The sequence below is a fragment of the Ailuropoda melanoleuca genome, chromosome 6 (assembly GCF_002007445.2).
Source record: "Ailuropoda melanoleuca isolate Jingjing chromosome 6, ASM200744v2, whole genome shotgun sequence".
Taxonomy (NCBI): domain Eukaryota; kingdom Metazoa; phylum Chordata; class Mammalia; order Carnivora; family Ursidae; genus Ailuropoda; species Ailuropoda melanoleuca.
The window spans coordinates 127,509,350-127,536,201 of NC_048223.1; the positions used below are offsets into that span (position 1 = coordinate 127,509,350).

The 26,852-nt window shown below is 50.6% G+C and overlaps 1 protein-coding gene across 4 annotated transcripts in view; it reads left to right on the plus strand.

Annotated features, from left to right (window-relative positions):
* Positions 1–26,852, plus strand: part of MGMT (O-6-methylguanine-DNA methyltransferase) — a 291,274-nt gene that overhangs the window by 35,249 nt on the left and 229,173 nt on the right. For all 4 annotated transcript variants that reach the window (XM_034663435.1, XM_034663436.1, XM_034663434.1 and 1 more), the window contains one exon: positions 22,327–22,463. In XM_034663435.1, coding sequence (XP_034519326.1) covers positions 22,327–22,463 — 137 coding nt within the window. The remainder of the gene's footprint in view (positions 1–22,326; positions 22,464–26,852) is intronic.

A 26,852-nucleotide genomic window follows, 5' to 3' on the forward strand; every position in this document is an offset into this window, starting at 1 on the left:
CCCCCAGGGTTTGCAGTGCTGAGTATGCCAGACATCCTGGGATCCCTGGGGCCTGGGGCAGCTTGGAATTTCTAGTTGTTTTTCTTATCCCATCATTAACCTCGTGGTTGTAACTGGGGATGATTTTGCCCCCCAGGGGATGCTTGTCACTGAGACATTTCTGGGGGCCATTACTGAGGAGGTGCTGCTGGCATCCAGTGATTGGAGGCCAGGGATGCAGGTGGGTAACCCGTGGCACGTAGGTCCTACCCCTGCCACAGTGGTCTGGCCCCAACTGTCCGTAGTGCCGTGGGTGATCCCAGTCGTGATCTGTAGGGATCACTTGTGCGAAGCCTGTCTGAGGTGTTCTGGCCCCCCTCTGTACCTGTGGCACGGTGCTCTCAGGACTTCCCCATCCCGCCGGAGGGGTTCTGCCCCCCTCTCATACCCGTGGCTCGGTGCTGTCAGGCAGGACTCCCTTGCTGCCATCTTTGACTCCTCCCTGGCCTTTCCCAGCCTCTCCCGCCCCCTGCCATATACACGGCAGAGAGCTTCCAGTGCCGAGGGTTTTCTGAGAGCCTGTGCCTCTCCCCTCGCTCCTCAGCCCCACCGGGGGCAGGGGCTCCTGTGCGGGCCAGGGTCGGTGAAATGACCTACGGTGCAGGTGCGTCTCCGGACGGGCTTGGGCACTCCCTGTCCTGGTCAGCGCGGACACCTCACTGCTACCAGAGACAGCCACGTCCCCGGGCCTCGTGCTGCTCTGAGGCCTCATCCAGTCCTGGTGCTTACTGCTGTTCATCGGCTTGCGGTCTGTCTGTCCAGGCCCCGTGCTTTGCTTTTCTCTGTGTCTTTGCACACTTATTTACAAATACCTTCTTCATCGACCCCTTTTGAACTCCGACCCATCCTTCAGAACTCCTCCTCCCATAAAGATTTTCTTGGTTCTTGAATTTGGAGGTCTTATTTTTCAGGGACTCTTCTGTGAGCATTTTTCTCTGGGTCTTTTTTAGGGCAACATATACAGTTCAGGGAGCCGATCCTGAAGCCAGACTGAATCAGGATTCTGGGCCTGGCTCTGCCACTTGGTAGCTCTTGTCTTTGACCAGCTTCTGTAAGATCCCCATAAGCCTCAGTTTCCCTGTGTCTATGATGAGGTTTTAATGCTGCAGTGTTCATTAGGGTTACAGTGAAGAACCAGGCAAGATGGGGCTTTGAGGACCAGGAGGGCCCGTGGGTGTCGGCACGGATCCCCTTGCTGCCAGCCCCCCTCCTGCCCCCCCGTCCTGGGTCGGCTTTGCTGGGCTCCAGTCTCTGCACCAACTCCAGTGCTTGGGTGAAGACTCCCCGGAGGAGGGAGCCCTGAGCTTCTTCTGTCCACTGGACCCTTAGGCATTGATGTCAGATCCCCCCATTGACATTGTGTCCATGGAGAACAACAAGGGCCAAGAAGGGGTGGGTGGAGACGCAGGCAGGTCCTCCCTGAATGAAGCCCAGACACACGGTTTGCACGTGGAGAGCCGCCTGGTCAGAGCTGCCCAGTCCTCGTGGAGCCCATGCCACGGAAGGCCTGGCTCACACGTGGCCCCCTGGAGGAGATGGCATTCTCAGTCGTGATCTCAAGAAGGTACTGCGGCGTGGGGACGTGGGACGCAGTGAGCCTTTCCAGTAAACTACAGAGTCCTGCATCCAAGCACGGGGGAGGAGAGCCGAGGTGGGTGTTTATGACCCGGGCAGTTGGAAGCTCGCTGGCAGAGACCCCGGTGAGTGGGCCAAAATGACAAATGCTGTGTGTGCTCCTTTTCACTGTGTAGCCTCACACTCTCTTTCAGCTGTGCTGTGTTTGCTAGTGTTTTGATTGTATTAGTTACGTGTGAGATGAAGAAACCTTTCAGTCCCACAAAGTAAATACGGATCTGCTTTCAATACATTTTATCTGTTAAGTTTCAGCAGCCAGGAAGCAGCCTGGAGCTTTTCCTTTTCTTCTACCACAGGTTTTAGGGTTTGGATCAGAGATACGACATTTGCCAAACCACTAGGTTCCAGGTGGTGTGAGTCCCTTGCAGGATGGTGACACCTTCTGTTCTCCAAGTTGTGGGTTTGGGGGGTCCCCTGCTTCCTTCTCTCCTGGGAGAGGCCTCCAGGTTTTCAGGAGCCCATGATGGAGCCTTGTAGGACATCTCAGCCTGTGTCCGTCTCCGGCCCATTGGTCACAGCGGTTTTTTCACAGAGTGATGGCCAACAGGGGTGAGGTGAGATTGTAGTGTGAAAACCCTCTTCCAGGGCATTGTAAGGGCCACAGTCCCTTCAGCCCACCCCTCCCTTGCCACCCCCTACTTTAAGGAGCACCTGCGTGGAGACGAGTGCTCTCCTACATGACGGGGCATGGGAAGTATCCGGGTGCTCTGCTCCCGAGGGTCCGGAGGGGACGGGTGTGCCAGAGGAAGGGGGGAGTGGCATGTGGGGTCTGGAGAGCTGGGGGCAGGGCAGCGAGCGTGAGGTCGTCCGCAGGTGATTGCGGCGTTGAGCAGGAGGCTGGAAGGAGACCCGGCGTGTCTTAGAGGGTGCTGACCTCTCCCGTGGAAGAGAGATTTAGTTCATTTGGAAAACCCATCTCAGGCCAGGTTGCTCACCTGCTTGAAAAAAAGCAAAGGTAATATTTTCTGTCATGAAGAAGGTTTCTGGATATGGCTAATTACTTATTTCAAAGAACCGATCAATAAAATGAAATTTAATGAAATCAAATCATTTGACCAGTTGTTTGAAGAAAGTAGCCCTGGTGGGTTTGATTTGAGGAAGCCGTTTGTGTGATTTCCACATGAAGCTGAGTGGCCATCATTGGGCTTTGCAAGGGTTCTGTTTGCTTTTTTCTTTTGGGTTGAAATTTTTGCCTTTCCTATATGAGATGTTTATTATTGCTATCCAAAAGTGTCTGGAATATATATTGCTTTAAGCTGTGGGATAAAGTTTACTCTCATGATGGTTTAATTTTTATTGCGTTCCCATAGTGTGCGAGCTGTTTTTCAGATGACACACATGGCGGTTCCTGCCCCGCGAGACCACATTCGAAATTGCATCTCCCGTCCGGGCCACATGCTCGAGAACTGTACAAACCTGTGATTCCCGTACTCATTTCTGTTGGCTCTTTCTCTTTTTGTTTGCCTGGCACGTTAATATTTCTTTGTAGTCTCATGTTATTTCTGTAGAAAAAGTTGTGCTTTACCAAGTAGAAAATATTTTACAGTAATAGTGGTTAATTATTTTAGTTCCAAGTTGTTGAAAATTGATAGAATGACTAAATCTTCAGCGAAAATTCTACTGTAGAATGATTTAGAGATACAATAATTGCTATGTTATGTTTTCCAGTTTATCCAGAGGTGACTTTAGACAAGTAATTCTACTCTGCCAGACAATTTATTTCTCTGTTAGCTTTTCCTTGGTTATATATGATTCTAGGATATAAAGTCTGGTTGTTTCATTGAAATCTGTATATATTATATTTACATTTTTTAAAAATTAACTTTTAAATATTTAAAAGCTTCTCTTGTCTACTAGCTTTTGATAAAAGAGTGATACTCAGTTGTTCCAGAGCCAACACTTAAGGGGAAGAAGAGCCGAGGGTCTGGGTGCACCCCCAGACTGAACACTATGCAAGCAATGGGACTAATCATCAGGCTTAGTGTTGGAAGGGAAGTCAGACGCCTGTAGACCCCCGCTCAGTGCACACACTGGAAGTAGGAGAACACAGGTCTCTGTTCTGCCCACCTGCATGTCTCCGGCCCGGGCAGCTCCCCTCAGCAGGCTGCACTTCTGCCCAGGGAGCCCCCCTCTCTGCCTTCTTGGAAGACCACAGGGGACCAGTAGGACACCAGCAGTTACTAAGGGGGAGTCAGCTAAGAAAAGGAGATACTATGCACCACAGAAATGATACCTTGGAGAATATTTATTGGATATTTTGTAAAGGCTAAAATATAATACAGTTGTCAAAAATATGTGGTTTTGTGGGAAGCCACATATCTTGGGGGGAAACACTGGAATTGAAGGGTGAGAGTAGGTGAAATGCTGGCGTATGGTATACCTATTCTGTGTCGTGCTCCCTGGGCCCCTCTTAGCAGTGTGGGGGGGCACATGCTGGCAGAGAGCTGGGGGTCACCTCCCTGGTGCACCCAGAGCCCTTAACGGCTCAGCTCACAGTCAGCTCACGGAGGCTGTGGAACAGGGTTCGGTGCATCGCGTCACACCTCACTGTGTGGCCGTGAGCCCTGGTGGGGCTGAGCACGCTGCAGAACGGGGCTAGTGGCGGCAGCACAAGGATGGCCTGGGGAGGCCCGTAGAGGCTCAGCTCAGCAGACAAACAGTATGGTGGGAACCACAGATCTTGGGAAGACTCTGGAACAGAGGTGTGAGAATGGGTGAGATGTGGGTCATATGGGAACTACGTCTGACAGGCCTAAAGCTGTGTTGTAAATCACAGGCTTGCTGGTTATTTCAGCTAGTTTCGTAATTTTATTGATCTGTATCAGTTATGTGCCAAGGAAGAATTTTAGGATGCTTACAGAAGCATATCTACTTATAAAAATGAAAAATACATATGAAATAGAGAAGGGAATCAGGCACAGGAAATAGGGCAGGGGTGTAAACAAGGCTGAAATTCCAAATATGGGGCACATGTTTTCTGTAAAATGGCTCAGAATAGGATGAGAATTCAGAAGGGAGCTTCTCAGTGTCCAAAGCAATGATGGGGTCCAAATGAATTGCTGCAAGCGTTATAAAGGTTTGACATAAGCATTTTGTTTAACAAAACCATTTTCACCTGGCTCTCAGTGTTTTAGAGTGAGATGGGGACTTCTCAGGGATACTTGGGGGTATTAGTGTATACGAAGGGCTGCAGATGTCTAGACGGTAATGGGAGGCTCAGCATCCCTCAGCTTTATCTGTCCAGTTCTGTGGTTGTAGGCAGCACCTGTACCACCTGGGAGCCGGTGGGGCTGCAGAACCCCCCCCCATTCCTGCCGATCTGCATTTCCTGAGACCTGTGATCTCCTGCTCCGGATTGGACCAGCACTTAGGGGGCTTTCCTCCGGAGGCTGTCTCTTCTTTGTTGGGTCTGGGTTGACTGTTATTTCCCAGGTCAAGGGTTTAAAGCAGGTCTGGGTCCTGGGCGTGTGGCTGGCGAGAAAGGGCAGCAAATTCAATTTACTGAGTATCTGCTCTGCAGATACGGTAGCCAGGGACTCGGGGGAGGCAGAAAGAAACAAGCGTCGATTCCGCCCTCACAGTCCTACAGAAGAGGGACAGCTAGGTGCCAGCACAGTCCCCGGAGTTCGGTCCCTTGAGTTGTCATTTGCTCAGGCATCACAGTTTCACATGCTTACAGCCTGCATGGAGTGTTGCCTACTTAATGCTTCTTCATATTAACCCAGTTCTGATTTAAACACCTGCTTTAGCCTTGTCCTTAGGAATTCCAGTGAAGACAAGTGTTTGATATATTCATTTTATTTTTTTCTGTTACATGGTAATTTAATCCATAATTAATGGGGTATCTAAACTAATCTTCCCCCAGTGCATGTTCAGTGCTCTAGAGTCAGACAGCCTCATCCCTGTTACCCACCATGGGCTCTGGAAAAGTCACTTTCGTGTTTGAGCTTCAGGTTTTTTGTCATCAGAGAAATGGATGCGCCTAATTTGCAGGGCTCTTGTAAGGATTAGAGAGCTATACAGATGCCTGGCACACAGGAAATGCAGGCAAGGTCAGGAAACAGCTAGTCCTGTTATTAGATTGAGTTGTGGGCTAGTGATGCAAAAAACGATTATTGAATTATAGTCTGTAGCGTGTGGTGTCCTGAACACAAGAAGTGTATTTGATAACGTTTATAGCAAGTGCTAGTGAGCGTGTGGAGAAATTGGAGCCCTTGTGCACTGTGGGTGGGGACGTGAAACGGGGCAGTTGCTGCAGAAAATTGTGTGTCTGTTCCTTAAAATGTTAACCACAGAGTAGCTGTGTGATCCCGCAATTCCGCTTCTGAGTATATACCCAAAAGAAGGGAAAGCAGAGTTTTAAACAGGTGTTTATGAAGTCAAGTTCATAGCACTAGTCACAATAGTCAAATGTTGGAAACAATCTGGATGTCCATCGAGGAACGAATGGGTAAGCCACAAAGGATGGTCCATCCACACAATGGAACGTTATTCAGCCTTAAAAAGGAAAGATATTCTGACACCTACCACCACATGCGTGACCCTCAAGGACATTATGCTCAGTGACATAAGCCAGTCATAGAACGCTGTATGATCCCAGCTCTGTGAGGTTCCTAGAGTAGTCCCATTGAAGGGCACAGAGCGGGATGGTGGGTGGCAGGGGTTGGGCAGGGGAATAGGGAGTACTTAGTGTTCAGTGGGGACAGAGTTTCTGTTGGGGGTGATAAAAAGTTTTGGGTAGAAGTACATTTTGAATGTATTTGATGACACTGAATAGTACATTGACAAATGCTTAAAATGATAAATACTATCTTAATTTTAGCCCAATAAAAAGACGTAGATTTGATAATTTTTAAACAGAAGGAGCATCTGGGGTATTGTATGTAATGTAGTTGGTCATCAGCTCAGCTTGGCCCCTGCTGAGTCTCCTGACTGGCCCCCGAGGAACTATCCCTGGGCAGGATGGCGAAACCAGGGAAGGTCACAATCTAGTGTTTCATCAGGACATTTGTCATGACTTTCCCAAGTTGCATGTTCACTGCCCTCTGGACAGGTGCTGCTAGATTCCCCCACCCACACTCTGGGCGCCTCGTTCCAGCAGTATGTTCCAAACCCGGTGGAGAGTCTTGTAGAAATGGGGAAAATAGTAGTATCCTTTTGTTGAAAAAAACATGAAAGAAAAGATATTTAATGTTAGTTTGCTTGCTAATAGGCTAGGTCTTAGAGTTTAAAGAAGTAGTTAATTATCAAAGCTTTTCATTCTGTGACAGTCTGGATTTTTCTTCTAACTCAAGTTACCTTTGAAATTAACATTGCAGATCCATGAGATTTTCATCTGTGAATATTGTTTGAAGAATTCATTCTGTTGTAATTGCGATAAAATGTACCAGTTAAATTTTGTAATTTTACAGGTTTGCTAGTTTTTGAAATACACTGTAGAAGTTTTCCTCATGGTAGTGGGATCACGTGAGGGGTATATGATTACATCAATCAATTATTTGAACAAAGATTGGGAATAGCTTACATACGACTTTGTAATAATCCCTATTTCCGAAGAAAAGTGTGTGCACAATACTTAGTCTCTGTGTCATTTGTAGATAAATTGGTTACCAGTTGGTCTCTGTTTTTATTAAAACAAAGCTTCTGTGAATAAGTGTGGATTTTATGTGTACCTTCTGCATGTGTGTAAGTAACAAATGTCTCAAACCAAATAACTCCTCAAAAATGACTTTTTTGTATTAAACATTAAATTTCCATTTAAACCATTCCAGTACCTCCTGACTTGATGTGATGGCTTCCCCCTGCTTTGGCATACAGTGCGCACCCCCAGGACCGAGGGCCAGGCTTGCCCTGCCCCCGGCTGCGGACTGGGTCCAGCGTACTGGGTGGCGGCATCTGACGCTGACCTGTCCCCAGCCGACTGACACGCCTGCGAGAGACAGACTTGGATCAGTAGCTGGGGCATGGGAGGGGGACAACTTGGGACCAGCGGAGTCAGGAGAGTCAGAGACATGTGCTAACTGTCCAGCATTGTGGCCACCTACAGGTGTGACAGGTCTGCCATCTTTTCTCAGGGGACACATATGCAAGGCGACCACCTGGCCTGAGTTGCTGAAGCCTGGGGCAGAGGGGTGGGAGGGCGGGGGGGACTTTGAGGGTTCACAATCCAGCCAGGGACAGGGTTCCAACAGGGTACGACCCACTTCACAGAGCAGAAATATTCAGGGACCTGATTCTGTGTTTGTGACATGAGGTTATTCAGCCCAAGTCCATTCCAGGATCTTAGAGGAAGCTGGGGTTTCCCATCCAGACGCCCCTCGAGGGGAAGGGCTCCTCTGGATTAGCCCTGCAGCTTGCCTGGGCAGGGAGGGGAGACCTGTCGCAGTGACATTTTAGAGACACATCAGGGCAGTCCTTAAGTTAGCCAGTTAAAGGGACAATTGGTGCTTTAGTAGTAACGACATGCCCCTAGATAGAGTGTTCCATGTACGTTTGTGGGTGACTGGCTGTGTATGCACATTCTGGATCTGGCTCAGTATTAGGTATGTTCAGATGTGGCCGTGGTGTGGGCCAGAGTTGGAGACCTTGATGTCTTGAGCTATTGTGTAAGGGATTTGACATCAACGGATATAAAATCCGGTGTAAGAATGGGTCTGTGGATGGTTAAAGCAGGCATACCTTGCAAGACATTTCTCTGAGAAGTAGCAATACCTGCATTGACCAGAACCTCTAAAAGAAATACATTTTTCCCCAAATATATGGTTGAATGCCTACTGCTAAGAAATTGATCGTAAGCGAAAAGAGCAGAGCAGATGTTTCTTAAAGGGCCTTTTCTTATTAGTGAGTGAAAGCTGACATTCTGTTCAGGGTGTCTGCATGGGGTGGGGCCAGCGTAGCTCTGTGTCCGCTCCTGGCTTACCTGTCTGGTTCGGCATCAGATTTTCACACGGCTGTTGCTCCTCCTTCGCAGCCCCTCCTGTTGCTTGCGCCCCAACATGGGAAGTCCCGTCCGTGGCCCAGGCTCTGCTGCTGTGTGGAGGGTGAGCCTCTCATCACGACTGGTGTCCAGTTTTGCTGTTAGAAACGTGGGGCTGGAGGGGAGCACGTTCACTGCTGACATGATGTAATGGGGAATCCTATAGGGCGTGGCTGCCACGGTGGAATGAAGCTTGCTGAGTGGGGCTGGGAGTTAGTAGGGGCAGTGGACGTGCGGGTGTCCTCCCGGGGCCCTCACTGGGAGGGAGCGCCCACAAATGGGGCAGGCACCTCCTTCCTTTCTGGCTGGTGTGGTACTCCAGAAATCGGATGTGGTAACGTGAGCTGTGTGATGAGCCCCTGAGACCCGGCTCCACCGGGATGAGTCACGAGAGGAGCAGAGATGAAATCACCTAAGAAATTGCTCACTTTCCAGATGTGGTCAAGGATTCCTCTAAAATGGAAATCCACTACTTAGAACTTTCATCGGATTAATTTTAATAAAAAACTTGATTCAATACAAAGCAGTTCGGGAAGACAACCGCCCCCCCTCCCCACGTAATGTTGTATGAATGCAGGTCCCGTACGTCTTGCTTGTAATGAGGTGAAGGAGTGACTTTCACGGTGCTTGCTTATTTTCTTCCTCTTCGGAAACTCAGCCAGATTTTTACAGTTACTTGGATGGGTCACTAACATTACGTACATCCATTGCAAAAATGGTGTAAGCCATCATTGGCAGTGGAGGCCTTCCGGAATTTACAGAGTGTCAAAATGTAAATATCAGCCATGGTAGAGTATCGAGTCTAGAAAGTGACACAGTTGTGGCCCATGTGGGGTTGGCGGCAGAACTTCGGGGAAGGTAGATTTGTGTCTGGTCACCGGTCCGCTTTCTGGGAACCCGCACCTTTGTCTTGAGTGTCGTGAGGGGAGAGGCTTGCTTACGCACCATCCTGGGTGAATGTGGCTGCGCTCGGAGCTCAAGGGCAGTGGCCCTGGGGTGCCTCGATGGTTTCTTACCTGGGTCCAAGCCGGGGACGTTTCCCAGTGCCCCCCCTGCCCCCGGCTCCTGGACAGCAAGGGGCTGTTTCTGAGTCCACTCTTGAGCGTCCACTTCTGATGTCCCTGGCGCTACTTTGGTCCAGGAATGGGGGAGGGGCGCCATTATAAGAAAATGCCTATCTGGGACCCTGGAAAGCCAGACACCAGCCTCAGGGCTCTCGGGTGTTTGTCGTGAATTTGCTCAGCTGCCTGCCCAGTGGGTCCACCTCCCACAGGCCTCCCTGCTGCCCAGTGACCTCTCTGCTGTGCCTCATGCTGATACCTGGGCTGCCTCTACAACTCCCTCGACCTCCTTTTACCTTTTGGCTACTGAGTGCCCGATCATTATGTGGCTTCGAAATTCATGGAAGAGAGACCGGAGTGGCAGGTGCAGCCTCACACACGTGGAGACAGGCAGTGTGCCCGCCTCAGGCCAGCAGATAATGTGCCACGGATAATGTTCCCTGATGTTTGGACAGCCCATGACGGGCAGCTGAGTGCTTTCTCGTGCAGTCTCAGCCTCATGGGGTCCCGGCTACAGAGGAGGACATGGGCCCACAGAGGTCACCCGACTTGGCTTTTCTCTTCAGTCCCGGACTCTGTGCCACCATTGCCCCTCTTCTTGTGGGCTTCCCACAGCAGTCCCCCCAGTTTCCTACTAGGATGGATTGCTTCTTCATCACCTACGCGGGGGATGGGACCTTGTTCAAAGGATGCTATGCAGACGGTCCGTGATTCCAGCACACCACAGCCTGCTTTATTTGGAGGTGACTGACCTCTCTGTGGGTCACCCTCTCTGAGTATCCTGGTTGGACAGGGTGCCCTCTCCATTCTCCCGGCCAAGGCAGGTTTCCCATGCCAGGGAAGTTGACTGTTCACTGAAGTCCCGGGACATGGGACAGGCCACCCTTGGAGGTCACTCACGTGGCATGTGGTACAGGACACACGTCTCAGTGGTTTGAATGTCCATGACCTGGCTCGATAAGCTAACAATAAAAACTAATTACAGCTCCTACTCTGGGAATTTTACCATCTTCCTTCTGGTAACATTTTACTTGGTTTCCTTGTTAATGGATGAAATATGTGAAAATAATTTATAAATTTTAAAGTTCCAGACACATATGGGTTGAAGGCAAATGATGGTATTTTCCAGTTTGTATTCTATTTGCTTGGTACTTTGCGGAGGGTCGTAGCTCCATATGTGGTCTGTTCTGCCGCCAGACCTGCCCTGACTTTTCTTACCCTCCCTGCCTGTCCACGCACTCCACCATGGCCGTGCCGACGGGTCACGTAGAGAGTCCCAGAACCTGGGCTATGATGTCATTTCTGTGTAAGCCGCGGACTACTATAAATTATGCGTGAGCTGTTGTAATTAAGACTTTGAGACTACTAAGCTGTCTTCGAGGGGAAGAACCTGTCCCCTTCTCCAGAGTCATAATTAATTCTTAGAGTATATGGTTTTTGAAGAATTTACTGTAAGATAAAAGACTGGTATTTTATTCTTGCATTTATTAGTATTTAATCAAATGGAAAGTGCACTTTTGGTCTGGAAATCTTGGCTTCAGCTGCAGGATTAGACTGAATTATTGTTTAAAGTGTAAAAGGTATAGAATTATATGTTCAAGCTATCAGGCCGCTGATAGGTTTTGGGCATAATGTAACTAATTTAGAACATGAAATTTCCTGCCGTGGGTTAATCGCTCGGAGGCAGCATGCATTCCGGCTGCAGCTTGGCCTTGTTGTGGGGATGGCGTCTGTCCCTCCAAGAGCCTTGTGCCTTGCCGCCAGAGCGTGTCTGGAACATAAGGCTCTTCCGTCAGGGACACCGAGTCATAAATCATACTGTGCTTTTCACCGAGAATCCTTCACCACAGAAACATTGTGAAACCACTTCTTTATTGGGGATAAAGAGGACTTAATTCTGTGGTCCTCACTGGGGCCCAGGCTTAGCACTTGGGCATTGACTGTTGACAGGCCTAAGTAAGTACTTAAGAAAATTCCAGAAAACTTCTGTAGCCACATCTTGGTTGAGGTTGTGCTATCAAAGACCAGGGGGAGAGAGTATGGGGGTCAGAGTGGTCTTAGGATTTGTTCTTCAGTGGGTGGGGGGAAGGACCGGAGGCAGTGAAACTGAGGACCCTCCGATGATCACTACGTGTGCCTGTCCGTGGGAGCGCCGCAGACCCCCTGGAATGGGCCGGTGGTAAGTCTTTCTGGCCTTGTGGGCTGCGCAGTCTCCTCACAGCTCCTCACAAAAGCTGCCAGACACAATACGGAACGAGCCTGGTTGCCTTCCAGTGAAAACATACTTATGGACTCTGAAGTTTGAATTTCATATTTTCATGTGTCATGAACTATTTTTCTTTTGACTTTTTTCAATCGTTTAAAAATGTAAAAACCATTCTGAGCCCAAGGATTCTACAGAGATCCCATGGTGAGCCAGACTTGCCCTGTGCCCCGCCAACTCCTAATCCATGTCAGGTGCTCAGGGGTCCCTGCTCTTCGACCCAGAAGCTCAGGTGCCCCTGCTCACCCCCAGGTGCCCCGTGTGCCCCACCCTGGTGCACCTGCTTTTCCAACCCAGGTGCTCAGGGGTCCCTAGTCCTCACCCCAGGTCCCCCCGCTATTCACCCTCAGATCTTAGCACAGCATACCTTGCTGATTTTGCAGAATACATCCAGGGAAATGCACTGAGAGGCATTAGAGCCCCACAGAGATTGGGAGGAGGCTGGGAGGAGGGAGGGCCAGTGGGCACTGGCAGCCTCTTTGCTTCAGGTGGCAGGATATTTCTGTGGGCTTCCACAAAAAGTACAGCTTGATTCACATCCCGGATGTAGGCATGTGTTTCCTGGCCATTTGCTGGAGCTCTTTTTGAGGATTTCGGTGAGTTCTATATGGGGATCTTGATCTAACAGACCTAACAGTGCGATAGGAATCAGTGCAGGTAAGGAATGGGTTACTGACCCTGGAGCCAGCATGGTAGTGAATCCCCGTGTTAGCCAGTTATAGCGTTGGCACAAAAAGCGAGTGTTTTTAACACGCAAGTTCTGTCTGTGCACAAGTAGGAAACTTTATTAACTGTTGATGACTTTTTCTTCATGGCTGATATCAAACATGCTTGTGGGGCTGTTCCTGGGAGAGGGTGTTGGTTGGTTGGTTGGTTTTCTACATTTGGGAGAGGAGGAGTTTGAATCACACCTTGCTTCAGGACGTTTGAAAGGTTTCACTTCAGCTCTGGGCCCAGCTCGTCCAGGAAGGTTGCGTTCTCCTCCAGGTTCTGCAGTGACCCTGGGTAGCGGCCTGTCCCTCCTGCCTCGGAACAGGAACCTCTTGACTTGCGCTGAGGCTGCCCTCAGATTTTCCTGCATGTTCTCACATGCTGCTTATTCTCTCAGAAGTCAGTTAAACTTTGCCCAACTGGAGAGACCTATAAAGAACAGGGTTATTTTCTGCTGTGACATAGTTAAGCTGAAGCCTCCCCAGACATAACGGTTTTAAGAACTGACATTTCATTTTGAGGGCCCACCTGCCACCGTCCTTCCTCCTTCATGACAGACTGTCACCGTGCAGCCCAGGACTAGTTGGTGCCTGAAGTGCCAGGACATTCCCCGGTGGCGAGCACGTGCCGTTGGCAGGGTGAGATTCAAGACACATGCAGGGGACCTTGCCAGAGGCCCAGGGGTGACCCCGGGGGCCAAGCAACACCCCATCAGACCACAGGGTCAGGGGAGCTCTCTGTCCTGCTGCAAGATGCTCACTTCCATCACTGATGGTAACATGCAGTTCTAGCAGGGGTGGTTGAAGTGAGTGAAATGTAGTATTTTTCATCGTTTTTCTTCCCAGTAAATTCTGAGTGGATCATTCTTGGTCACAACTGAAGGTCAGTATGCCCGACCTGACGGGGTGACCGGGCTCCTGCTGCGAAGGCCCACGGCTTGCTGGTTCATGCAGGGCACGGGCGCCCTGCACTCTGAATCTGTTTCTCTTCTTGCAGGTTCCAGGAATGTTAAGGGTCTTCTCATCTGTTCCTTATAAAAAGAGTTGAGGAGCACTGTTTGATTTTCAGTGAAGCAGCTACGGTCCTGTCAACTTTAAAACTCATGGGAGGACGTTCTGTGGTGTTTCTTACTTTGCAGGACCCCCGGCTGTGATTGTGGGGCCGAGTCTGTGCCCGACTTGCTCCTCAGAAGCCAGGGGTCCAGGGACGAAGGTCCAGTTGCTATGGTGGGTCTTCTTCCCCTCTGACAGACTGTCCCAGATTTTGGGGTCACTGGTGCCCTGGAGGTGGTCGAGGCATGTCCCGTGGTCAGGTCTCCATGTCAGCCTGTGCGCTGGCGAGGAAGGTCTGAGGGGAACGTGCAGTGATCTTGTTGCACGACGCTTGGATCCATTCTGAGTTTGCCACACCAGATGGCGGGGCCAGAATTTTCTCTGGCAAAAAGCACTTCAACCTAATGCAGCCCTTTCTGGTTGTTAGAACGTAATAAACTGAGCCACGCGTTGGCTGTCTTGTTGAGCGCATCCCAGAAAGGAGGCTCTGGGGAGGCCCCGGGCTGGTCGCAGGCCCCGCTGACCTGGCCTTCTCTTCAGCACTCTCCTCCTCCGTGTCCGCCCTTGGCGGGGCTCCATCCCATCTGCTCCCCGCCCCCACCACCTCGGCTTTGTTATTAGGTGATAGGTATGAAGTATTTTCTCTTGTCCAGGGTTTTGACACATGTGCTTTTTCTAATTAAAATATTCCCCCATGCCAGATTGTCACGTGGGCTGATCTTGAGTTCTAAGGACAGAAGGTGCTTCCCTCCCGCTTTTTCTTATTTTCTGTTCAGCAGGGAGATTACAGAACGTGTTGTCATTTCATGGTGGCTTTGCTGGTGTCCCCAGGCAGCCAGACATGGTCTCTCCCCTTTCCTAGGGCCTCCCCAGCGCACCAGCTGGGCTCCCACTTCATACCTGCAGCTGATGGGCACACCGAGGCCCCGGATGGGGATGCCCCAGGAAGGTGTGGAGCCCGGCCTGCAGGCCTGGTGCCCACTCACTCCTGGGCAGACTCTTCAGGCCGATGTTGAACAAAACCAAATAAATGTCTCTTGGTTTGTGGGCAGCGTATGAGAAGGCGGGTGATTTTTTCCTCTAGCTGGGCATTTTCCTTGCACCGCAGGGGCATACTGGAAAGGGTTCAAAGTGGAAGGTAAGGGACTGCAGAGATGGTTCTGGAAGTCTGTTGTCAGACCCACACAGCAGGCCTGGAAAACGACAAGTAAAGGAGAAAGAAGACAGTTTCTGTCTCTGGGTTTCTTGCGTTTAATACAGTGGAAACCCAGCCTCTGGCGCCAACCGCTTAATTCAGAACATTAAACACCATTCATGTTGAAAGGGGGATGAAACGAAATTCATATTTTCAGAGGTCTCCAAATAGCCATGAAAAATCCATTTTTTTCCGCCACCAATTAACGTCAGCCACTCTTGTGGCTTTAGGTGGATGCGGTAAGGGGGATGCAGGGAGCTGGGCCCTGAGCCCGGTGGCGCTGCCAGGCTGAGGATCACAGGCCTCCTGCGAGTGGGGAGTGGGGAGCCTGCGGTCTGGTTCCCCTCGCAGCCTGACTGCGGCCTGTGGTGTCCTCCCCATGATGCGGGCAAGGCCAGCCGGACTGGGGTCTGAGGGAACCACTCACAGAACTGGCTGTCGGAGCCACTGTCAGGTCCTGGAGTCTAACTCCAAACTCCCCCAACACTGGATTTTCTAAGCTGTGTTAGGCAAACTGGAGAGTGCCAGTGGTGCTTTTCCCCTCCCCCTCTGCTCTGAGTCAGCCCCACAGGCCCTGTGGCAGGGTGTGTATTCCCGCAGGTTCCAGCTGGCCTCTTCTGGAAGAAAGGCCTGAGCATTCCTGTTGCCAGGATAGCCCTGTTGCATGCAACGGAAACCTCCTGCTTAGGAGTAATAGATGGTCAGGGTTTTGCACAATTCCCCTGCTCCCCTGGGCCTGGAAGGCAGCTGGGCAGACTGTTATCCAGGGCAGATTTTGTTACTCAGCCAGAGAGCCCGTGCACTCACAACCCTGCTGTGCATGGATGTGCTTACAGCGCTGTGGACAGCAAGCCCTTTCTCTACCCCTGGTGTCCTCGGGGTCCTCGAGGTTAGCCCTTGCCCTCCCATTCCTGTCCCCCACACTTGGTCCTCACTGCTCCCAGAGCTGTCACAGCAGGCCCCTCGCAAACATGGGCCTCTCCCTCCAGGCTGCCTGCTTCAGGTCCCCGAATGCCCTGTGTTCCCTCTGGTAACAGGCCCTACTCGGGCAGACCTGCCATAGTCTACCCCCCCACCCCGACCAAATGCCTACTGTCTCTCATGATGACACCTCCTCCAGGGAGCCTTCCTGGACTCCTCAGGCCATCAGACACCCAGTCATGGGTTCTTGTTAATCCTGGAGTTCTCCTTCTGCGTCCTAATGGAATGATTTGTGCGATTAGCTCATTTATTCTGCAGGTATTTACTGAGCACCTGCAGTGTTCTGGGCACTGTTCTAAGTACTGGGATATGGCAGTGGATCAGTAAAGCTACTCAGGCTGGAGGAAAACAGGAATTCCTCTGAACGCCGACTTGCAACACACAGGACTGTCTTTTCCTCGCACGAGTAGGAGTGTGGCAGGGGGCTGTGGCTGCAGTGGTGGCGTCAGGGCTGTCCAGTCTCGTGGTCTCTTTCATGTCCCCAGTTGTTTGCCACAGTTCCAGGCCATGCACCTGCCTTGTCAAGGAAGGAAGAAGGGGAAGGAGATGGTGCCTGCCGCTTGTTTTATTACTAGAACCTCAGCAGGCTTCTTACTCTTTGGCCAGAGTTGTCCCATAATGTCTGCTACCTGTCCTGCACCTTACATTCCATGAAGGCGACTCACAGCAGACAGAACCCACCTGACGTGACTTCACATGTCTCCACACCCGCACCCCGGCCCCCCCGTGCCCTGCGTGCCTCGGCCACTGTCCGGCAGGCATTGTCGGGCCTGCCCACCTCCTTGTTATGAACCAGGCCTCCGTGTGGATGTTGTTTTTTCTAAAATTTCTTTCCTCCTCACCTCTGCTCCGGCCCGCCGCCCTCCCCACTGGCATGGCCTCCCGCTAGTCCTGAGGGGCCGTGGGAGCCCGCCTGGCCCTGGACTCGCTCCTGGGAAGCTTGTCGAGCTGCCAACCGGCGAGTGTCTGCACTGGGCCTCCTTCCTTTCTTGGCTCACTCGTTGGGGTTAGGCTCTTGGCCTTCTCTGGGCCAGAGCCCAGCAGTGGGTTGGTCTCTGGAGCATGGGGCTTTCGCTGTGTGAAGGTGTCGCACTCACATGGCTCAGAAGCCCGTCGGCTTCTTTGTGCCACCTCGCTCCTGGCCGGCCCCGCGTGTGTCTGGCATTGTCGCCTTCCAGACGGAACCTCCCACTGGCCTGTGTTGGGACGTGCGGGCTCCCCGATGCGCACGCTGGCTATTGAAGCATCGTCTTGCCGCCCTCCCAGTGCCTGCGACACCCCACCCAGTCTGCAAGCCTCCCTCCACCCTCCGGGACTTGTAACACACTTGTGGGGTAACACACTTGTCTTTCTGCCTGGGGCTCCCCGTCCACACGCTGCCTGCCCTGCCAGATGGCCCAGCGTTCTGTCCCAGGACACATTACCCATGACCTACTAGATGTACTGATTCAGCTCGTTTTTACTTTTGCCCATGGAAGCACTCTGTGCCATACGTCCTGCGTGTCTGTAGGAAAGAACATGTGTGTAGATTTCTGTGGAGTCTGAAATTCCGTTTCTGGCAGGGTTAACAGAAAACATTGTTAACATTGCTGCTTTTGTGGTTTTGGCAAAGCCACAGGCAGTGGGTATGGCGATTGTCTTTGACTGGCAGTGGTTCTGCTCACGGGCTCAGGCTTCCAGGCCTTCGTCTTAGGGAAGATGGTTCGGCGAATCCTCACGTTCAGGAAGCTGAACGTGGAGTTCGAGTGCAGTTCTGCTAACCAATAACAGAGTCTCTGGAGTGTACTCCTTAGACTTTATCCAACCTGGTGACGGGCTGCTTGAGTGTGGCCACAAAGGACATAGACGGCTCACTCAGAACTCAGAGTTCAACCCCCAGTTACTCCAGTTACAGACTGATTACCCTATTTTGGTTCTTGGCATGATTTAGAAAGAGCTTCCCCTGCTCTGTGAGTGACACAGGTGTCCTGTGGTCTCCTGTGGCTTCCAGTGGCCGTGCGGGTCATCAGAGCTGGTCCTCACTATGATGAGGGTGTGCTGCCCTTCACGTGTGAGGTTAGACCAGGCAGACCAGGGACAACACCACGTTGTTGGGCACTGGGTGCATGTTGGGTTGGTATAGCTGTGGGCAGGCCAAGCTTCAGGGTCTGTTCGGTCTGGTTCAGAGACACAGGCCCTGGGCTACATGGGCGTTATTTGGTTCAGAGCCTGCTATTGCAGTCTCCCCATGGTGTTAGAGGCCCACAGCCTCTGAAGTCCAGCCAGCCCATCCTGCCTGTGGTCAGAGTCTGGCCGCTGGGGTGAGGCTTTGTAACATGCCAGGCCCTTTTCCCCTGAGGAGCACACGGAACGGAGCTCTCCAGATAACGCCCCTCCACCTGGTGGAAGTGGGAGAGGCCCTCCATCCCCTTGACCACCCTGCCCTGACCCTCTCCCGGACCCCCATCTGCACACTCATTCCTTGCAATAGGGGTGGGAGCTGGCTGTGCCCTGTGCACAGGGGAGTCCTTCCCTGCAGGAGCGCTGGCCCAGCAGCCTGTTCACAGTCTTCCCTGTGCTTTGCGGTTGGGCCCGCAGAGCAGCCCGGGGAGGGTGGTAGAATCAGTACTACTATTGCTGTTTTATTGGTGAGAAAACAGAGTCCTGGGGAGGACAGTGAGCCACTAGTGCTCCAGCCCTCTGGTTGGGATGTGTGCCAGTCTGAGTTTGTGTGGCGGTGCTGGCTCCACATCCTAGGCCTTGAATTAGGGGCCAGTGACACAGGGGGCCAGGCAGCAGGGAATTGATGGGGCTGCAACATCCTGTTTCCAGGGGCAACAGTGGCAACAGTGCCAGCTGCGTGTCTGCAGGCCCTGGCTGCCCCACAGATGTTTCCTGAGGTTCCACTTTGGCTGTGGTTGGACTGTGGCCAGTCTTGGTTCCTACGGTTTTCTGAGCCTGTTTCTCCAGCCTTCCCAGAAGTTCTGTGAGTTATGGAACAGCCTTTCAGTAAATCGCTTTTGTGCTTAAATTAACTGGTATCACTTTCTGATGCTTGCCATTAGGAGCCATGCCTGAGGCAGGGGTTCATGGCTTTTTATGCTCCAGATCTGAGGCCTGAGCCCAGATCGGTTGAGAAACAGCTTCTGAGCAGGGCCTAAGCAGGAGACGTGGGTTCCTGGTGAACATGTTTGTGAGATCTAGGCAAATATAAGCCGGTTGCTATGCAGGACTACTTAGAGCTTTTATTCATTTTTTTTAAAAGATTTTATTTATTTATTTGACAGAGATAGAGACAGCCAGCGAGAGAGGGAACACAAGCAGGGGGAGTGGGAGAGGAAGAAGTAGGCTCATAGTGGAGGAGCCTGATGTGGGGCTCGATCCCATAACGCCGGGATCACGCCCGGAGCCGAAGGCAGACGCTTAACCGCTGTGCCACCCAGGCGCCCCTACTTAGAGCTTTTAACACGCTGCAGGTATGCAGGTGAGTTTCCCGGGAGGGTTTATGCATCCAGGCTTCTCACTCCCCCTAGAACCTTTCTCTGAGCAGTCTTCTGGAACACACTTTGGGAAATGCCGTGCCAGACTCTGGGCCTGGATGGTAGAAATTCTGGTCATCTAGTTCAACATATATTTGATAAATTCCTTACGTGTGTGATGCATCTGTCTTGGGTGGAACCCTGACTCATGGTAGCAAACTCCGTGCCCCAGCATCTGCCAGTGGCTCAGGGTGATGGGAAATACCCATGGATATGGGAGCAGGCAGCAGTTGATTCTGGCTCCAGGGAATGAGGGAAGGCCTCCGGGGGGCTGGGAGAAGGGGTGGCCATCTGCTTTTGAAGAATGGTAAGGAAGGATTTTGGTGCTGTTGGATAAGATTTTGCGGAGGAGAGCAGAGTGCTCTGTATGACAAAGGTCAAGGGCGTATGGTTAAAATGTCGATTGTGGCAGGAATAACAGTAGCCCTGCATCCTTCTGGGAAGCCAGGTCTAGATATATGTTCCGGCTGATCCACGTGCCAACCCTGTGATTTAGGTACCCTTTATCCCACAGGTGAACAAACTTCTGGCTCAGTTTAGGTGGCTTTTGCAAAATGGCAGGCCATTTCTGTGAGGCCACCGTCTGCTTCCTGCCCATGGGTGGCCAAGTGGTGGGGGTGCCCTCAGGCAGTGGGGATCCATGGAAGCTGGGGCATTCAAGGTGTACGATGTGTCAGACGGTGTCTCTGATGTTAGGTGACCATCACAATCCCATGTCCATTCACTGGGAACTGGAGAGGAAACTGCTTCAGACCTCTGTCAATACCCACAGAAAAGTGGAGGTTGAACAGAGTGGCTCTGGAGCCCTGGGCTTGGGATGGAATCTTGGAGGTGCTGCTTATATACCGTGTGGTTTGGGGAATGCTGCTTGACCTCATCAAGGGATATAAATGCACTTCTGTCCTGTGGCTGCTGGGAAGACAGCTGAAGGAGTCAGTGTATGGCATTAGAAGCAGGTGAAAGGGCAGGGAGGAGAACAGGGTGTGGGGGTGGGGTCAGTGGGGAGTGTTGAGGTTTTGCATGAAGTGGACCCGAGAGCACAGAGCAGGAAGGGTGCGAGAGCGTGGACCTTGAGGGGCTCAGCAGACCTGGCGATTGGAGGGCCCAGGGTAAGTGCTTGGGTCGTGCGTTCTCCATCACAGCCAGTCAGTTCTGCCACTAGAGCGGGAAGGCAGCCACAGCGAGTGGGCTGCGTCCCAGCGAAAACTCATTTACAGAAGCAGGTGGGGGCTGGGTCTGGCCCATGGGCTGCAGTTTGCTGACCCTGCTGTAGCCCCTTCGTCTGATTGGCAGTTGATTTGTTGTTCAGGGTGAGGGGAGGGGAGGCGTGGGAAGGGCCCAGGTGTACTGAGGGCCCGGAAGAAGTCCTTCCTTGTCTGAGAGTTGATGAGTTCCCGGGATCTGAGCCGGAGTTGACAATGGTAAGAACCAGGGCTTGATGGGGTGCAGGTGTGCAAGGGGAAGGCGATCCCTAGGCTAAGTCCTGGGTGGGGTGCGAGCGCATGTGGACCGCACTGCCACCTCCTGTAAAGCCACATGGAGGAGAGCATTCTTGCAGGGTTGCTGTTACGGCCAGTTCATGGGAGGTGCCTGCAGGACAGAGAAGTGGAGGCAGCTGGTGAGCAGGCCCGCCTGCAGGTCTGGAGCAGTGGGCGGGCTCACGTGGCGAGGCTTCAGCTGTTCGATTCATGCAGGTGGCTGCAGGAAGCGTGGAGGGCTGGGAAACACGGGCATATAAGGTCACTTGGTGGGGAGAAGCACCTTCCTCCGGTTCGTTCGCGGGAGCAGGACAAGGAGTTTCAGGATAGAGGAGGAGCTGTGAGGGTGCTGGCTGGTCCAGGTATTTGTTCCCACTGTCCCCCCCCCCACCCTCTCTTGGCTCCCCGTCCTTTTCCCTGCCTGCACTTGGAGTGATTTTTATCAAGTGTCAGTTTACCTTTAGGCTTGTTGTTGCCATACCGGTTCGTTCTTTTTTCAGCCTTAGCTGTGTTGATCACAATTATCCAAATTAACAGGTAGGATACACCATAGGGTGGTTCTTATGTTTGTACATTTGCTTGAACGTAAGTTCGATACACAGTTGGCCCTTGAACAAGGTGGGATTAGGGGTACTGAGCTCCATATGTAACTGTTGACTCCCGAAAAACCTTCCTGAAAGCCCGTTGTTGACCTTACAGATAACAACCGGCTAACACCTGTTTTAGGTATCATTTGTGTTCTGTGTTCTTACAAAAATCGAAGCTAGAGGATGTGTTCAGAAAATCATAGGGCAGAGAACATACGTTCACAGCCCTATACCGGAAAACCGCATGTAAGTGAGCCTAGGCAGTTCCCACCCACGCTGCTCGAGGGTCCGCTGTGTGCTTTCCACAGCGCGTATGCGCCCCTGACTGTAGCGCAGGTGCCTGAAGCCTCCGGGCTTTATTCCAGTGCGCGCATGCGCCCCTGACGGCCTGCTCGTGCAGGTGCCACTGCGCAAGAGCTGCGTGTACCCGCGCTCCCAGGTTCACTTCACCGTGTCTTGGTTTTAAATGTATTTCCTCCAGTATATCAAACGGCTTCAGTGTGCCGATGAGAAAGTTGGTAAACGTTTTGTTAAAGCGAGGGTAGCTTAGTCCTAGGGACCCTTCCTCAGGAGCTCTTGTCCACCGTGCCTCCGGGGAAGGTGGGAGCAGGGAAGAAGAGGGGTGGCACCACCAGTTCGCTGTTCCGGGTAACTACAGCGTTTTCTGTCCCCAGAGTAGATTACAAAAATGACGCATTCAATAATTAAGTCCCAAGAATGGGGACAAATTTCGGAAGATGTTTTGTGTTAAGTGACGGTTGCCTGTTGTGCTTGAAAGGGGACCAGAGTCTTTCACTTGGACTTATTTGCTTGAAAACCCTTTCTCTTAGGTGTTTGGGAGGATGGACCAGGCCTGTGAGATGAGATACAAGACGATGGACAGCCCTTTGGGGAAGATCGAGATCTCCGGTTGTGAGCAAGGTCTGCATGAGATCAGGCTGTGCGGCAGCAAGACCCCGGATGCAGGGTGAGTCCCCTGTGTCCCCCCACGTGGCATTTGTTCAGAGCCGCGAAGACGCGACGGTTGCCGCTTGTCCACTGTGTGTCACGGGCTCACACGTAGCCACAGGCCGGCCGGCCCACGCGGCCGCTCCTCCCGGGGCAGGGCCACGACTGTCGGTCCGCCCGCAGCACCCGCGCTGCTGCCCAGCGCCCTGGGCTCGCGCTAACCCTGGGGCCTCCCCTGTGGCTGGTAGCTCCGAGACGTCTGACCGTCACCCGTTTACAGAGCCGCGGATTGACCGTGAGCTGTGAAGGTTTTATTCTTCCACAAACGTGGGAACCTCTCTGGAAATTTTGGTGGTAGGGAGGTGTTTGCCTAATCTGGGTGGTTTTAAATCCGGACCCCCTTCCTTGTTCAAAGTCGGCCAGGTGGCTTGTTCCGAAGTCTTGGAGTTGCTGAATTGGGAGCGCCCGCCGGAGAGCTGAGGTCAGGCAGCCCGAGAGTGTGCAGCTGAGGGGAAAGGCGGGAAGAGCCCTCCTAGCGTGATGTTGGCCTTGCCAGTTCTAGCAGGACATGTGCTTCTCTTTTGAAAGATCTGTGCTCTATTTCTCTTAATCGTAAAAACATAAAAAATTTAAAGCACTCCTTAATGTTTTGTTTTGAAATGTAACATTTCCTCCATTCATTGATTGTGAGTTGTTGTCAGAAATAATGAGAACTGCAATTTTAATACAAGAGGGGAAAAACCACCCACTCCTGCTCAGTGTTTGTCTTAACTGGCTAATAAACACAATGCCATAGAACATTAGATAAAGAAAATACATAGAAACATAAAAATTGATTTTAATGGACCCCTGTCAGAGACCGCCATAATGAGCACACGCACAGTAATAAATGCCCAGTTTCGCCTCCAGTGTCAAGATCTTTTGCTGTGAAGCTGCATGTTACAATCAATAGCATGTTTTTGATGCCAAAAAAATAAGCAAATCTTTGAACTGTATGAATACACTCTTCTCTTTCTATGAAAACCATCTGGCCGTGGTGTTCAGAAAAATCACAGACACCAAATAATTCGTAGGGAATGTCATTTTGTCTCTTACATATTCACTGGCACAATAAATCACAAATCTTGTTGAACTTTTTTGCTTTAAGAAAAAAAAATCCTTTAAGTGAATTTCAGGAAGAAAAATTCTAGACATCTAGTTAAATGCCCATTATGGATGATGCGAGCAGAACAAAGATGAGGCTTAATTTTGAGTTCCTGCTTTCTGAATCAGAATTAGGTGCAGCTGTGGAGCACTCCTGCGCGTGGCTTTAGTAACCTGCAGCTGATCTCCTGCGTGAAGACATGCTCGTAGATAAGCTGTGGAGGCCGGCTCCCTTGGCCGCCTCTGGCTTTGCTCTGTATCTCCAGGCTGTGGCCCTCATTCCGGTGCTTTGTGCCAATCTCTAGGGCAAAAACTGCTGTGCTCCCATTCCAGCCAGAGGAGAAGGAAAGGAGGCACCCACCTCCCTTTCTAGAAGGCACCTCTAACCTTCTCTCATGGGACCACACCCAGCTGGGAGGCATGGGAGGTGGTCACGTGTTGGCCAAAATTGAGGATTGTGTGTATAAGGAAGAGGTGAGAAAAGATTTTTAGGGGCAGCCAGCAGTCTGTTATACACCTATGGTTAACTTTGGCGAGGGACATTTAAAAAGTACAAAATAACAAAAACCTGTATGAATGCTGAGAATTAACGGTTCTTATTTTATCACCTCAATTAAGGAAACCGTTCCATGAGTTGAGAACTGTGTACAGCCAAGTGGCCACCAACCTAGACCAAGATCTAGAACACCCTACACCAGCCGTTCCCTTGTGCTCCTGGTTAGTCCCAGATCCTCTCAGCACCCACTGTTGTGATTTTTGTCTTGGTCAGCTTGGTTCTTGAGCTTTATATAAGTGAAGTTTTATGATATACTCTTCTGTGTTGGATTTTCTTGTTCAGTGTTTTGAGGGTCACCCAGGTTCTGTGTATTAATAAGTAGGTACCTCTTCATGGTCAGGAATAGTTGATCAATACACCACAGTCCGTCAATGGACTGTCCCGTTGATGGACGTTTGAATCCTCCAAATCTTGGCTTGCCTCTTTGGTCCACTCCTAGGGGCGGAATTGCTGGGTTGCATGGCAAACGTACGTTGGGCATCCCGGGAAGCTGCCAAAGCTCTTCCCAAAGTTTAACCATTTTATGTTTATTTCCTACAGAAATGCAGGAGCTTCCGTTGCTCTGCCCTTTCACCCTTGGTGGTGGTAATTTTTAAAGTTTTGGCTGTTCCAGGAGGTGTGAAATGTTCTCATTATTCTAATCTTCACTTTCCGCAGGACGTCCTCTCAGGACCTTCTTGAGAACTCCTGTGTTTCCATTGTGTGGGCTCTGCATGAGTCTTCTGCCTGTGCTCCTTCAGCCCATGCTGATTACTCCTTTCTCAGATGGTATTATCCTCTGTATTTCACAGTTGGATGCCTGTTTTTATTCTAATGTCCTCTTTTAATGAGAAGTTCCTAACTTTGAGGAGGTACAACTTAGGTGTTTTTTTTCTTAGCGTTTTTTTGTCTTTAAGATTTGCCTACGGTAACTGCACAAATATTTTCCTATAAATTCTTCCAAGGTTTGATAATATTAGCCTTCATGTTTAGATGTATGACCCATCATCTTGAATCCCCTCATTGTGAGGTACTTTTTATCTGTAGTTAGTTTTCTTATTTGGGAGGAGAAAAAGAATTTTCTCCATCAAATCCCCTTCGTACATTTGTCAAATCTGTTGACTGTACATGTGTGGGTCCCATATGTCTAGGTGTCGTGTGTAGTTCAGATGACCTCTTCATCGGTTCTGCACCAGAATCATGAGTACTTGATTACGTAGCTTTATGATAAATCTTGCATTAAGGTAATAAGTCTTCCAACTTGGTTTTCTTTCCCCCCGAAAGATTGTTTTGGCTTCTGTGTGTTTTAACTTTACATATTAAAGAATCAAGGTATCCAGTATTGGGATTCTGGTTGGGAATTCATTGAATCTGTACCATTTTGGGGAGGGGTTGGCCACTTTAAAAACCTTCCAATTTATGGATAGGCTTGATCTCCACTCAGCTTGTCTTTTCAGTATTCTAGTTTCCAGCATAGAGCTCTTGTGTATCTGTTGTAAATCTGATTTCTGAATATGTTGGTAGTCTAAATTTAGTTTAAGAACGGTTTTTAGTTGCTGTTGGTACATAACTGTTGATTTTTGGTATGTTGCTCTTCTGTCCTCTTACTGAATTATTAGTTGTAGGAATTGTTCTGCTCATTCTTTAGGACTTTTGCTATAGAAAATTGGGTCTGTGACTAAAGAGAATTTCTCTGGTCTTTACGCCTTTTATTTCTGTCCACGCGCTGGCTGGAACCTCCAGTGTGGGGAGCAAACGTCCTGACAACAGACGGCCTTCCCTTGTTCCAGTTATGGGGGTAGGAGAGGGGGCTTCCATGTCACAAGTCCGTGTGCTGCCGCCTCTGGGTCTCACGGGTGTCCTTTCTCAGGCAGAGGATACTTCCTCAGTCTGTTGGATTTTGTCAAATGGTTTTTGTACATGTGTCAACATCATCCTTTTTTTTAATGTGGTGAAAATAGTCTTGAAATGCTGGACTACACACATCACATAATTCATTATATCTCCCGCCACTGCCCCCCCATCCCCATATTAATGCCTTAAATTTGGTATTTTGTTTAGAATTCTGTGTTTACGTTCATGAGGGATGTTAGTCTGTAATTTTTTTTGGTGCTGTCTGTCAGGCTTTGGCATTCAGATTAGTGTCTCGCATGAAGTGAGTTCGGAGGGGGTCCCTCGCTCTGAAGGTGTCAGCTTCAGGATTAGTAGGACTTCTTCCTCAGGTTGTAGGTGAATTCCCCTCCAGTGCCCTCCAGGTTCCTCCTACAGAAAGACTTCTGATTAGAATTCCTTTTGTCTAATAGAATTAGGTGCTGTTCTTGCCCACCCTGAGGGGAGCTCCCCCCACACGCAGCATGGCTTTCTGCAGGTAGAGCCCTGTGTGCCCCCCAAGGCCGTGTTCTCCAGCTCTGCTAATGGACAGTGGCCAACGGGGTTTTGAGCAGAGCATTCTGATGGCTCTGGGATCTTGTTCTCCCTCTCTTTGAGTGCTTGTGAGTACTGAGATCTTTATCTCCTGGAGACATGCTGCTTTGTTCAGTAGCTAAATTGGAAGTTGGCCACTGACGTTTGTCTGCGGTGAAATTTCACTCCTACCTCTGTATGAAGTAGGACTCCTGTTCCCTACATCACTCCACTTACCTGTTTATATGGTTTCCATACATTGATCATTGGTTTCTTTTTTGTATGGGTTACATTACTCACCTTTCCCTTCCTAAAAATATTTGAATG